Source organism: Bison bison, unplaced genomic scaffold, assembly GCF_000754665.1.
Source record: "Bison bison bison isolate TAMUID 2011002044 unplaced genomic scaffold, Bison_UMD1.0 scf7180017864352, whole genome shotgun sequence".
NCBI classification, from domain to species: domain Eukaryota; kingdom Metazoa; phylum Chordata; class Mammalia; order Artiodactyla; family Bovidae; genus Bison; species Bison bison.
Window position 1 is genome coordinate 3608189 of NW_011494924.1, and position 12292 is coordinate 3620480.

At 50.2% G+C, this 12292-nt stretch overlaps 1 protein-coding gene across 1 annotated transcript in view; it reads right to left on the reverse strand.

The window, feature by feature from the left end:
- The window catches only part of HIPK2 (homeodomain interacting protein kinase 2), a 143385-nt gene that overhangs the window by 12037 nt on the left and 119056 nt on the right, over window positions 1–12292 (reverse strand). Inside the window, exons 12-14 of the mRNA XM_010854943.1 lie at window positions 6985–7229; window positions 1178–1338; window positions 1–103 (exon numbers count right to left, since the gene is read on the reverse strand). The exon at window positions 1–103 is cut by the window's left edge and continues 27 nt beyond it. Coding sequence (XP_010853245.1) covers window positions 1–103; window positions 1178–1338; window positions 6985–7229 — 509 coding nt within the window. The remainder of the gene's footprint in view (window positions 104–1177; window positions 1339–6984; window positions 7230–12292) is intronic.

Genomic DNA, 12292 nt, shown 5'->3' on the forward strand with positions numbered 1-12292 from the left:
TGTTGTGCGGAAAGGAGTATGGAGCCTGGGCCATCGTGGGAGTGATGTAGGCCTGCTGACGTCGGTGGCTCCCGGCGCGGTCTGCGGCAATGTGCTGTTGAGCCTGGAGAAGGACCAGGAGGACCGCGTTGAGGGGGGTGGGGGGACTGGACATACGCATGCGCAGAAGAGCATGGGGCGGGAGCGGGCAGAGAAGGAGGAAGATGGGGGGAGTGGGGAGGAGGCGGAAGTGAGGACTTGGGAGAAAGCGGAAGTGAGGGCTGGGGAGGAGAGTCAGGAGGAGGGTGGGGAGGGCGGTGCGACAGGGATCACAGAAGATGCCTCGTTCACATGCTGGGAAAAATATCAGTCAACCTGTCCGAGAAGCAAGGTGGTGCCCTGCTGTTTCCTGGGCCGGGTGACACACCGACAGAGCCAGCTGCAGAGGCAACAGGAGACAGCATGTCTCCCGAGGACATCCTGCAGCTGTGAAGTGTCACACGGGCCCGTCTCTGAGTGCGGACCACTTTCCTGCCTCACCGTGAAGTCCTGCTCCCCAAACAGCAGGCTCTCAGAAACGTTGCCGTATTCTGAAGTCACATACAAATGAAGCCACCTTCTCTCAGCCAGAGACTGAGTCACAACACACACGTGGTCTTATCTTACCTCCCAGCTACTAAGGAAGCAGGGCTGGAGTCCACTTTGCAATTCAGACCTGAGTGATCCTAGACACACAGGCTGAGTGCTGCCCCTGGAGACACCGCCTGGTTGATACTCCCCTGAGTATCAACCACTGTCTCCTAAGTTTACCGGCTCTTTTCCTGGGTTTGGGGTCCCTGTGTGAGGCCTCCTTCACTGTAATGACTCAGGAGGCCTGGCGTGGTTGGACTCTAGGTCTGTCTCTGGGGTTCTGGGCCGAAGTGGGCCCAGACCCAGTGTTTTACCCTTCGCTGGGCTGAAAAGGCAACATGTGGGCCAGACTATTTTTAAGCAGGCACCGCATCACTAAGGGCTTTGGAACATTAGACAAGTCATTTTGCGTTGGACTGGCTCTCCATGTATTGAGGATCCACCTTTTCCAAGGTGACCTGCAGCAGAGGGAGACCACCAGAGCTCACCAAGGCACTTCCTGCTACCCCAGGGCACCCAGTGAGCTGGTGGGAGGAGAGAGGCAGGGGAGCGTGGCATGTGTGCTTACCTGGCTGAGATTGAGAGGCTGTTGCTGCTGGAAGTGTGGTCCTGGCCGCTGTTGCCGGTAGGCAATTGCTCCAGACGAGCTCCCTGAAGAGTGACCGCTGGTGGAGGTCACGTTGCTGGAGGACTTGGACTTGAAGGAGGACGAGTGGTGACTGGTGTTGACTGTGTCAGGAGGAGGAAAAGGGCACAGGTCAGTCACAGGTCCTTGGCTGCCCGGAAGACCCTGCCCTAGGGGGACAACAGCAGTCTTCCAAGGACACAGTCCTGAGACTGGACGATCCCCATCAGCCGCATTGCCCCCAGACTCGGTGATGATGTTGACTCGGGACTGACACCTGGGCTGCAGCTTGTTCCACTGGTTGGGAGCAAACCCTGATGGACTTTAGAATTACTATCTGGTGACACTGAAAAGCCTAAAGGTCATCTAAGAGGTGGAAGGAGAGCTCTCTGAGGTTCCTTGTGTTTCAGCCAGGGGTGCAGTGGGGGGCCACCTGCCAAGATGCAAAGACACAGTGACAGATGTAGCAGAGTACAGAAAACTGAGTCTCAAAAAAGGGACTGTGGTCTCTCAGACAGCAAGGAGACCAAGCCAGTCAATCTTAGAGAAAATCAACCCTGAATATTCATCGGAAGGACTGATGCTGAAGCTCCAATACTTTGGTCACCTTATGTGAAGAGCCGACTCACTGGGAAAGACTCTGATGCAGGAAGGATTGAGGGAAAAAGGAGAAGGGGGCAACAGAGGATGAGATGGTTGGATGGCATCACTGACTCAATGGGCATGAGCTTGAGCCAACTCCAGGAGATAGTGAAGGACAAGGAAGCCTGGAGTGCTGCAGTCCTTGGGGTCATGAAAAGTCGGACACAACTTAGCAACTGAACAATAATAATATACCCAGGGGTAGGGGGAACAACCAGAATAAAATGAAGAGGGGGAGGCGGTTTATATTAAAGAAACCATTTCAATCATTATTGGTGCCGAGTGACCTGTCAAATTCCCAGCAGAGTGGGACTTGTGTCTCCAGGGGGCAAAGTCAGAACCGCATGCACGGACACAGGACATATGGAATTGAGAGTGACCGCTTGCCTACCTCTCAGTGTCTCTCCTGACATCAGGTATTCCTGTCCTGAAGCTTTGTCTAGATGAAGAGGAAGTGATCCACAGTGAATGCCAAGAGGCCTTCAGCACAGGGAGTCCCGACACTTGCCAAAACCTGCAATGTCCTCAGCAGACTCCCCAACCCTAAAACCATCCATGTTTGAAGGAGCCTCCCAGAGTAGGGACTTTAAGAGAAGACCCCAGTAAAAGGAGAAGCGGCAAGACGAACCCAGGACCTCAGAAGGCACGGCTATTTCTCGTGCTGTCAGTTGTGAGAATTTGGAAGATTTATTGGGGATGAGCATCTTTGGGAAACACAAAAGCCTAATACAGACAGTCTCAATCAGGCACCCCGGGACTGTGAGTGTAAAAAGAGCACATCTGGTCATTCCCAGGTGGCGCTAGTGGTAAAGAATCCGCATGTGAATGCAGGAGACACAAAAGATGCGGGTTCGATTCCTGGGTCTGGAAAATCCCCTGGAGGACGGCATGGCAACCCACTCTTGCCTAGAGAATCCCATGGACAGAGAAGCCTGGTTTGCTGCAGTCCGTAGGATCGCAAAGAATCGGATACAACTGAGTGACTGAGCATTCTCTGCACTCTCTGGCTGTTTTAGGGGGTAGGGATGCTAACAATTAATAAAGCACACTTGACATAACTGGGTTGGATCAATTCTATTACAAATCCCAGGGTGATGAGATCAAAGTCATGATGAGGAGATGCCTGAGGCTGGGGCCAGCAAGAGAGAATGCTGATTAACTGTTGATGGAGACAAAGCTGGAGAGTGAAGGCCAATCAGGAACCTGGGAGCAGGAGACTGGGGAGCACACTGAGGGTGAGAGGAGCCTCCTACCCGGAGGCAACAGCCACTCCCCCCAACCTCCCTGCCCCAGTAAAAGGAGAGCTACCTCCCTGGGAAGGGGCGGGTCCTAGCAGAGACCCCAAATTCAACTGTGCATCGGTGCCCAGTGGCCCTCCCATCCTACCCAGTGAAGCATGAGATGCCCAGGAATTTGTATTCTTCGTAAGATTCCAGGAGAGCAGGAGCCAGCCTGGCCCTGGTGGACACAGCTGACCTGCATCATGGAATCAGGGTCTGTGCTCAGGCCAAACTTAGTTAGACTCTCAAAGGTCCTCCAAAACCTGGGGGTGGGGGTGGAGGGAGGGGTTCAGGGGACCCATTGTAGGGTGAAGGACGGAAAGCTGCAGATGTTGGCAACTTCAGGACAACTTCAGTCTCCATTGCTCAGCCATAGGGCTGCTGTACTGGTATTCAGTTCCTCCCTGCCTTGTGGATCACCAGCTGTGCAAGCTTCCTGGGCCCAGCTGGGGATGGCACCTCTCTGCTCCTGTGTCAATGCTCTGGGTACTTTGTAGTAATTATACTTGAGGGAGAAACTCTTAAGTGCAAGGGACCCATAGCTTGAGCCTGTAAGTTAGAGAGCTTCAGATGAAATGGATGTGACAGGGCCAGGCCACCATCATCACAGGGACAGGGGTGGGGGGCTGGGTCAGAGCTTGTCAAGTCACCAGAGTAGGGGACCCCAGAATGAGGGAAGAGGGTCTTGAAAGGGACCAAGAGACTAGGAATTTCCTCCTGCGGAGAGAAATGAAGTGACCTCGGAGTGGAGAAGGCAAGTGCTGAGGGTCAAGTTCTTGGGGCATATTTTGGAGCTGGAAGGATGTACAGAGCTCTCTACCTAAGCCTTGTTATTCAGTCCCTAAGTCGTGTCCGACTCTTTGTGACCCCATGGACTGCCACATGCCAGGCTTCCCTGTCCTTCACCATCTCCTGGAGTTTGCTCAAACTCATGCCATTGAGTCAGAGATGCCATCCAACCATCTCATTCTCTGTTGTCCCCTTCTTCTCTTGCCCTCCATCTTTCCTAGCTGCTCTCAAAGATCCACTGCTCGGGAACAGGCCTGGGTTCACGGGTGGCCCCTGGTGGCCCTGTCTGCACAAGGCCGGTAGCAGAGTGCTTTAGATGCCACATGAACCCTGGAGGGCCTCCTGCATGGCCGTAGTGAGTTAACCTCTCTGTGCGTCTATATTCCTATGTGGAAAACTGGGAAAGTAATGGAAACTACATTAGGGTTGCTGTGAGGACTACCTGAGTTAAAGGACGTAGAATGCTTAGTATCTGGCACGTGTTCAGCTCTTAACAGTGTTAGCTATGGTTGATGTCTTTATTATTGAGCCCTGTTCCTTGGCTAAGGCTGATGCTCAAACAACAGATGTCTGCCCCAACTTGGGACCATCAAGTCCTGTCTCCTGGGGCAGGGAAACTGGGAGCCTGGGGGTCACTGGGTCAGGGTGACGCAGTGCCCAGAAAGCAGGCGTTGGGCCTCCAGTGGCTCAGATCAAGGAGTTCTGTCCCATCCGGGACTTGGTGGTTGACCCTAGTCCTGCATTTTCCTTATAACAGTGCAGAGTTCGTTCTGTTGCCGTCCAGAAGAACCTTAACTACCCCAAGAGATCTGAGGAGGCTACGTGAGACATTCTCAGGGATCCTTTCTGAACTGGGACCCACAGAGGGTATGAGCACTGAGAGAAAATGGACCAAAACAAGAATGAAAGAAAATGGACTGTTGGCTGCACGGCCTTTTGTCTTGACCTGAGAGGGCTCAGGGAAGCCCGGGACCCCTGCAAAGGTCCATAATGGGGCCAAATGGGCCCCAGGAGGCCGAGGAAGGCTGCTCTCCTGATTCTTCTGAGCTGAGCTAGGAGGGTTGTGCTGCTAATGGTGGGTGTCAGTGTTGAGAGACACCACAGGCTGGTGGGCTGACAGGGACCAGAATGAAGCTCCTTCCTGCCTCCTGCTGTCACTAGGAAGGCAGGTCCTCACAGGGGAACATATATCTCTCTTTACATCAGGAAATCACACCACGGGCTTCCCCAGAGACAGCAGCATGAGGTGCTTTAGAACCAGCAGCCTTTCTGAGAATTCTGAGAATAACTTCCTTTTTTTTTTTTTGGTCGAAAGTATCCCTGAGAGATTCTCATCCCTTCAGCTCTAACAATCTCTGTGGAAATGTAGTGGGGTGAGTCCTCAAAACCACCATGGGCGGCCCACAGCGTGACAGCTGATGGTGGAAATGGGCAGTGGAATGTGAAAGAGGTGACCGGTGGGCTCCACAAAGCCGCCTCTGTCCACCTCGCTGTTGTTCTGGGTCCTAACGGAAAACTGCTGTGTTAGGCGGGGCAAAGCTGGCCTTCGGTTTCCTCACCTGTTTCAACTAGGGATCGGACCACCTCACCTTAACGTTTCAGTAACTCCCAATTTTGCCAGCACCAAGACCGACAAAGCTCTGAGCTGGAAGATGCCTAACCTTCGATGATACGGTCACTGTCTCACGCATCCTCCTCTGTGTTTAAACGGCCAAGGGAATTTCAGCATCAGTTACTTGTGCACCCCCACCCCTGCCTTTATGAATTGCCAGAGGACCTGGGTAAGGTCTGTTCTGAGCCAATTCTTACAGACACTGTCCTGAATTGTACAGGGGCCGTTACTGCTACGGAGTTCCTCTGAGAGGTCCTGGAACACGGGCATCCTCAATTTACAACGCTCATCTCATTCCAATCTCTGATTGGAAAACCCTAGGGTCAGACACTTATGAAATAAAGACTTTCAGATTTTAGAAGGGAATTTGATACATATTCAACATTTTAGGTTACCCCCAAAGGAGCCTTGGGCACTAACCACATAATAAAAAGAAGTGAATATTTCTGTTATAAAATACGGGGACATTTCACTAACTGGCACAGATATGACTATGACACAAACAGGAATATGACAGAGGGACTTGCAAACAGCCTCTGGTTAGTTCAGGTCTGGTTTTACCAGCCGAGTTTGCTATGAACTTAAAATCTGGTTTTCAGAGCTTTTTGGATTTTGGATTACAGATGAAAAACAGTATGTCATTCTCTTTTTGCTGGTCTTAAGGTTTTCAACAACATAGTCTTGACACCTTCACTGTGAATTAAGCAGGAGAGCACACACCAAGATGTGTGCATTTAAGGCTGTAATCTTTATAAATGGGCTACATGCAGGTGACCTGAGGACTTAAGGGTGTGAGGCAAGGAGAGGTTTGAGGGGTCAATGCCCAGATTCTTAACTTTCAGATGTATCTTTTCCTAAATGGGTGCACTGGCCCTAGGACCCACTGGTTCCCTTACCCGCCTTCTCTCTCGCATTCACCCCTCTTACAAAAGAAAGGCTCCCTTCTCACTCTCCTGAATGTTTGCACTGCCACCAGGTGTGAGAAACCTAAGAAGTGCCCAAATGGAATAATTCCAGAACATACGGTTCCTGAGAATGGTCCCTTGAGAGCAAAGAAAGCCACCCTCAGTAGGAAACATTGAGGGCTGACCAGGCTTGTTCCCACTCAGGCGACAAACTCTTTGCAAACTCCCCACCCATCCATCCATCCATCCATCCACCCATCTGTCCACCCATCCGTGAGATAGTTTAGAAATGAGGCGGCCGTCATCACAGGGAGGACTTTTTGTGACAGATATGAGGTCATCTCTGGCCGCCTTGGCTGACAACAAGGAACCTTCTCAAACAGGATCCTTGGTAAAGATCTATTAACCACACACTCCCCCGACCCAGGGCTTATTAAGTGCTCCTGTAACAAGATTGCGAGCCACAGGAAGCAGAAAACCAGCCTCGAGAGAGATGCTCCTGGCAGCTCCGCCCCGAATTACCTGGCCCCAAGCTGTCACACTCCACCAGCACCTCGCTGGCCTGGGTTTTCAGGGGGGGCACGATGATGGTCCGGGGGTTCCCCGTGCAGTGTGGCTCCAGGCTCCCCTTGGTGTCGAAGGTGGTGGTGGTGTGCCCGGCGCGGTGCTGCACGGAGTAGGGGCTGGTGTTGCTGGAGGAGTCGGAGTAGGGAGAGTCGTGGACCGTGACACAGCTGATGACGTTTTTTCTCTGCTTGGAGACAGTGCTGGAAATGCAAAGAGAGAAACAAGGACCATGAGAGGCTGTGTGGTGAGACGCCTGACCGGCCGGGCAGAGCTGCACTTGCTGCAGGCAGGGGCAGGCAGAGCAGGAGAGAGGGCAGGAATGTGACTTCTGCTCTTGAGAACCCTGATGGGGAAACCCAAGTGTCACCAGTCTCACCGGCGGGGTTGGGAGTGGGGGTGGGGATGATGCGAGGACAAGAGAAGAGGCTGGAGTGGGGCCCACAGAAGCTTCTGGAAATGGGGTGAGAGAACCTTCTGGGCAGGCCTGGGCTCTCCCCCATTCATCAGGGCTCAGCAGACCTGCCGGGGAAGCACTGGCAGCCCAGAGCTGTGTGGCAGCCGTCCACTAAAAAAACAGGCACAACCTTGAAATTGAGAGTTATCTTTTGTTTGGTGGGAATTCCTAGTCCTTTGGACCACTTGGCGATCAAACCATTCAATACTAAAGGAAAGCAACCCTGAATATTTACTGGAAGGACTGATGCTGAAGCTGAAGCTCCAATCCTTTGACCACCTGATATGAAGAGCCAACTCACCGGTAAAGACCCTGATGCTGGGAAAGATTGAGGGCAAGAAGAGAAGGGGATGGTAGAGATGAGATGGTTGGCTGGCATCACTGACTCAATGGACATGAGTTTGAGCAAACTCTGGGAGATAGTGAGGGACAGGGAAGCCTGGCGTGCTGCAGTTCATGGGGTTGCAAAGAGTCAGACACTAATGAGCGACTAGACAACATCCACCTAGGACTTGGGAGTCCGAGAGACAGCATCTCAAGTGATCCTGAGATAACTGTTCCGAGGAGGTAGCGGGAGGAATCAGGTTATATAGAAGTTTGTAGCAAGGGGCAAGTAGTCTGAACATCAAAAGTGTTAATTAAGGAAAAGTAGCTAGGTTGTGACATCCCTGTTTACTATGGCAGAAAATACTCCATTTGACATTACATTTGGAGGCCTGAAATCGCGGATGGCTGTGACATGCTTGTTTACTGATAAGGCAGGAGATATTCCAATTCACACAAGTGCCCTCTGAGCCACCAGGGAGGGACAGAAAAGCACATGGAGCACCCAGCCAGACCCCAGCAACGCGAGGCTGTGGTGTGGAAGAAAAACACCCCTGGGAAGGAAGAGCATAAGCTTTATTAGGCTTGGGGCCTGGGAGACCCTGCCAATTTAGGCAAGGGAGGATAAGACATCCAAGAGGGGCTGGGATGCAGTGAGAGGGATGGGAGAGCGAGGTGCTGACCCTGCTAATCCCGCACACAGCTGAGGAATTGGAGCTGGACCCCATAGCATCAGCCACCTCTCGGCTCTGAGGACGGGAGGGGCGATGGCTTTGCCGTGCAGGCCACCTAAGACCCCCAGGTCCCCATCTCAGGGAAGTCCCAACCTTCCTACAGCTTCTCCACTGCCGGGCCGAGGGTGGGGTGGCAGTAAAAGATGCCTGTGAGGGCGCTGCTCTGAACCCTTGGTCTTCGTTCTAGAACCGAGACTTCATACACTGATGGGGAGGAACACACTTTGCCTGGCTCTTGACCAGCACATTTCTTTTTTCCTGAGATATTTATGTTTGTCACTTTGGGAACCAATTCTGTCTGCCTCGCAGCTCAGTGAGAGGCTGGTGGGATGACAGATATGGAATTGCTTGCTTATTGTGAAAGGTGTAAAAATGGATCACATCTATTTTTGTATATTGATCATCTATTTTTAAGAAATATCGACTGCCTAAGTAAGATGGTCAGTGTCCAACCACTTGGCTAAGAAGCCGGTATTTATAGAGCGCCTAATGGAGCCACAATACTGCCACCTCCCAACCCAGGTGTCTTGCCCAAGGTCACACAGCCAGTGACAGCCAGATTCCAAGATTGATCTCTGCCCCACCTGAGGGCAGTGGAGAAATGAGAAACTGGAGCCCCAGGTCTGCTGGTCTACAAAAGGCTGAGGGGCTGGGAGTGAGTCCACAGGAGGCCTGATGCCTTGCTCCCCGAAGCCTGCACTGCTGACATCTGGGCTGGATAATTCCTCCTGGGGCTGTACCTTCTGTCCCCCCGGATCAGGGTGGAAGGGTCCCTCTCTGCATCTGTGGGTAAGGACACAGGCCCGGAAGACAGATGTCTAACTTCAGCAAGTGCTGGTGGCCTTGGGCGACTGTTCAACCTCCAAGAGAGTCAATCTCCTTACCAGTAAGGTGTAGATAATAATAGTACCTACATCACAGGCTTGTTCTGAGAATCAAATGAGAAAATACACAAAGTATTTTGAATGGTACACAACACAGAGTAAGTATTCTATGAAAACTAGCTTCCATTATTAGTGTTACCTCATTTAACATGTGGAAACAGGTTTGCAGGCAAAAAATATCTCTAGGCAAAGTGAGTTCTATGAAGGTAACAGACTTGCTGGAAAAGTTTCCAGTCTAGGAATAAACCAGAAGACTGACAGGAAAGAAGTTAAAACTCATCAGTTAGAATCCTTGGCAATCTATGCTAGGTGGTACAGGGAATTTCAGTATAAAGAAATATAATATGTGTCTCCGCCCTAGGAGCTGATTAAAATCTCAGTGAAGGATTGTATAAAAACATGACAAGTTACACACTAGAAGTTTTAAAATAATCAGTTAAAGAGAAAGGATGTCATAAAGGCTTCCATGATGAACTGTCAAGTGAGCTGTGCAGATGATAATTAAGAACTCAGAAGAAGGCAAGGAATGAATTGATTGCATACACTTATAGTTCTTCATTCTAACTGATAAAATGGATATATCTTAATTAAGAAAAACTACGTGCATGTGTGCTCAGTCGCTCAGTCACGTCCGACTCTGCAACTCCAACGGACTGTAACCTACCAGGCTCCTCTGTCCATGGGATTATCCTGTCAAGAATATTGGAGTGCGTTGCCATTTCCTCCTCCAGGGGATAAAGAACTACACTTTCTACTTGTAACAGCTGAAATGCAAAAGGCCCACATGCTTGTTGCTCAAACATAGTTTGAGGTAAACAGTTACTGTATGACCCAGTGATTCTGGTCTAGGTAAGTACAAAACGGAATTGAAAGCCAAAACAGACACTTGTATGCTAATGTTCACTGCTGTAGTATTCACCATAGCCAAAAGGTGGAAATAACCTCAGTGCCCATCGGCTGATCAACAGAATAGTATTCAGCCATAAAAATGAATAAAGTTCTGATACATGCTACAATATGGATGAATCTTGGAAATGTTATGCTAAGTGAAATAAGCCGGACACAAAAGGACAGATATTGTGTGATTCCACTTATACGAGATTCCTAGAATAGGCAAATTAATAGAGACAGAATGTAAATTAGAGGTTGGGTACCAGGGGCTGGGGGGTGGGGAGAGGAGTTTGGGGAGTTGCTGCTTAATGGTACAAAGTTTCTGTTTGAGGGGATGGAAAAGTTTTGGAAATAGTGGTGACGGCTGCACACATGAACGTATTCAGTGTCACTGAACTGTACACTTAACAATGGTTCAAGTGGCACACTTTATTACGTATGTACAGAGAGATGGGAATACCAGACCAGCTGACCTGCCTCTTGAGAAACCTGTATGCAGGTCAGGAAGGAACAGTTAGAACTGGACATGGAAAAACAGACTGTTTCCAAATAGGAAAAGGAGTACGTCAAGGCTGTATACTGTCACTCGGCTTATTTAACTTATGTAGAGTACATCATGAGAAACAATGGGCTGGATGAAGCACAAGCTGGAATCAAGATTGCTGGGAGAAATATCAATAACCTCAGATATGCAGATGACACCACCCTTATGGCAGAAAGTGAAGAGGAACTAAAGAGCCTCTTGATGAAGGTGAAAGAGGAGAGTGAAAAAGTTGGCTTAAGGCTCAACATTCAGAAAACTAAGATCATGGGATCTGGTCCTATCACTTCATGGCAAATAGATGGGGAAACAGTGGCAGACTTTATTTTCTGGGGCTCCAAAATCACTGCAGATGGTGATTGCAGCCATGAAATGAAAAGACATTTACTCCTTGGAAGGAAAGTTATGACCAACCTAGATAGCATATTAAAAAGCAGGGACATACTTTGTCAACAAAGGTCCGTCTAGTCAAGGCTATGGTTATTCCAATAGTCATGTATGGACATGAGAGTTGGACTATAAAGAAAGCTGAGCGCCAAAGAATTGATGCTTTTGAACTGTGGTGCTGGAGAGTCCTTGGACTGCAAGGAGATCCAACCAGTCCATCCTAAAGATCAGTCCTGGGTGTTCATTGGAAGGACTGATGTTGAAGCTGAAATGCCAATCCTTTGGGCACCTGATGCGAAGAGCTGACTCATTTGAAAAGACCCCGATGCTGGGGAAGATTGAGGGCAGGAGGAGAAGGGGACAACAGAGGATGAGATGGTTGGATGGCATCACCGACTCAATGGACGTGACGTGAGTTTGGGTAAACTCTGGGAGTTGGTGATGGACAGGGAGGCCTGGCGTGCTGCAGTTCATGGGGTTGCAAAGAGTCGGCCACAACTGAGACACTGAACTGAATCTGAGTGCCACAACTGAAAAAAAAAATAATGTAATAGGCCCCGAACCACTTAATTGTATACTTTAAATGGGTGAACTCTACGGTACTCAAATTATATCTCAAGTTTTAAAGTCCATATGCTTATTCAGGGACAAGAAAGCAAATGGGACTCACAGGGTAGGTGGGGATGAATGACTCAGATGTGGCAGAACTACAAAGTGGGGCACCGGGGAAAGATCCCCAAGCCTGCACAGCAGGGACAAGAAATCTGAGAGCAACAAGAGTTCTGGAAAGCTGTGGAAATGGGATGGACCACTGGGGCTTTCCTGATGGCTCAGCAGTAAAGAATCCGCCTGCAACGCAGGAGAAACAGGAGACTTGGGTTCGACCCCTGGGTTGGAAAGATCCCCTGGAGGAGGCAATGGCAACCCACTCCAGTATTCTTGCCTGGAAAATCCATGGACAGAAGAGCCTGATGGGCTACAGTCCAGGGGGAGGCAAAGAGTTGGACACGACTGAGTGACTAACCCACAACACACTGGGAGGAAGGAG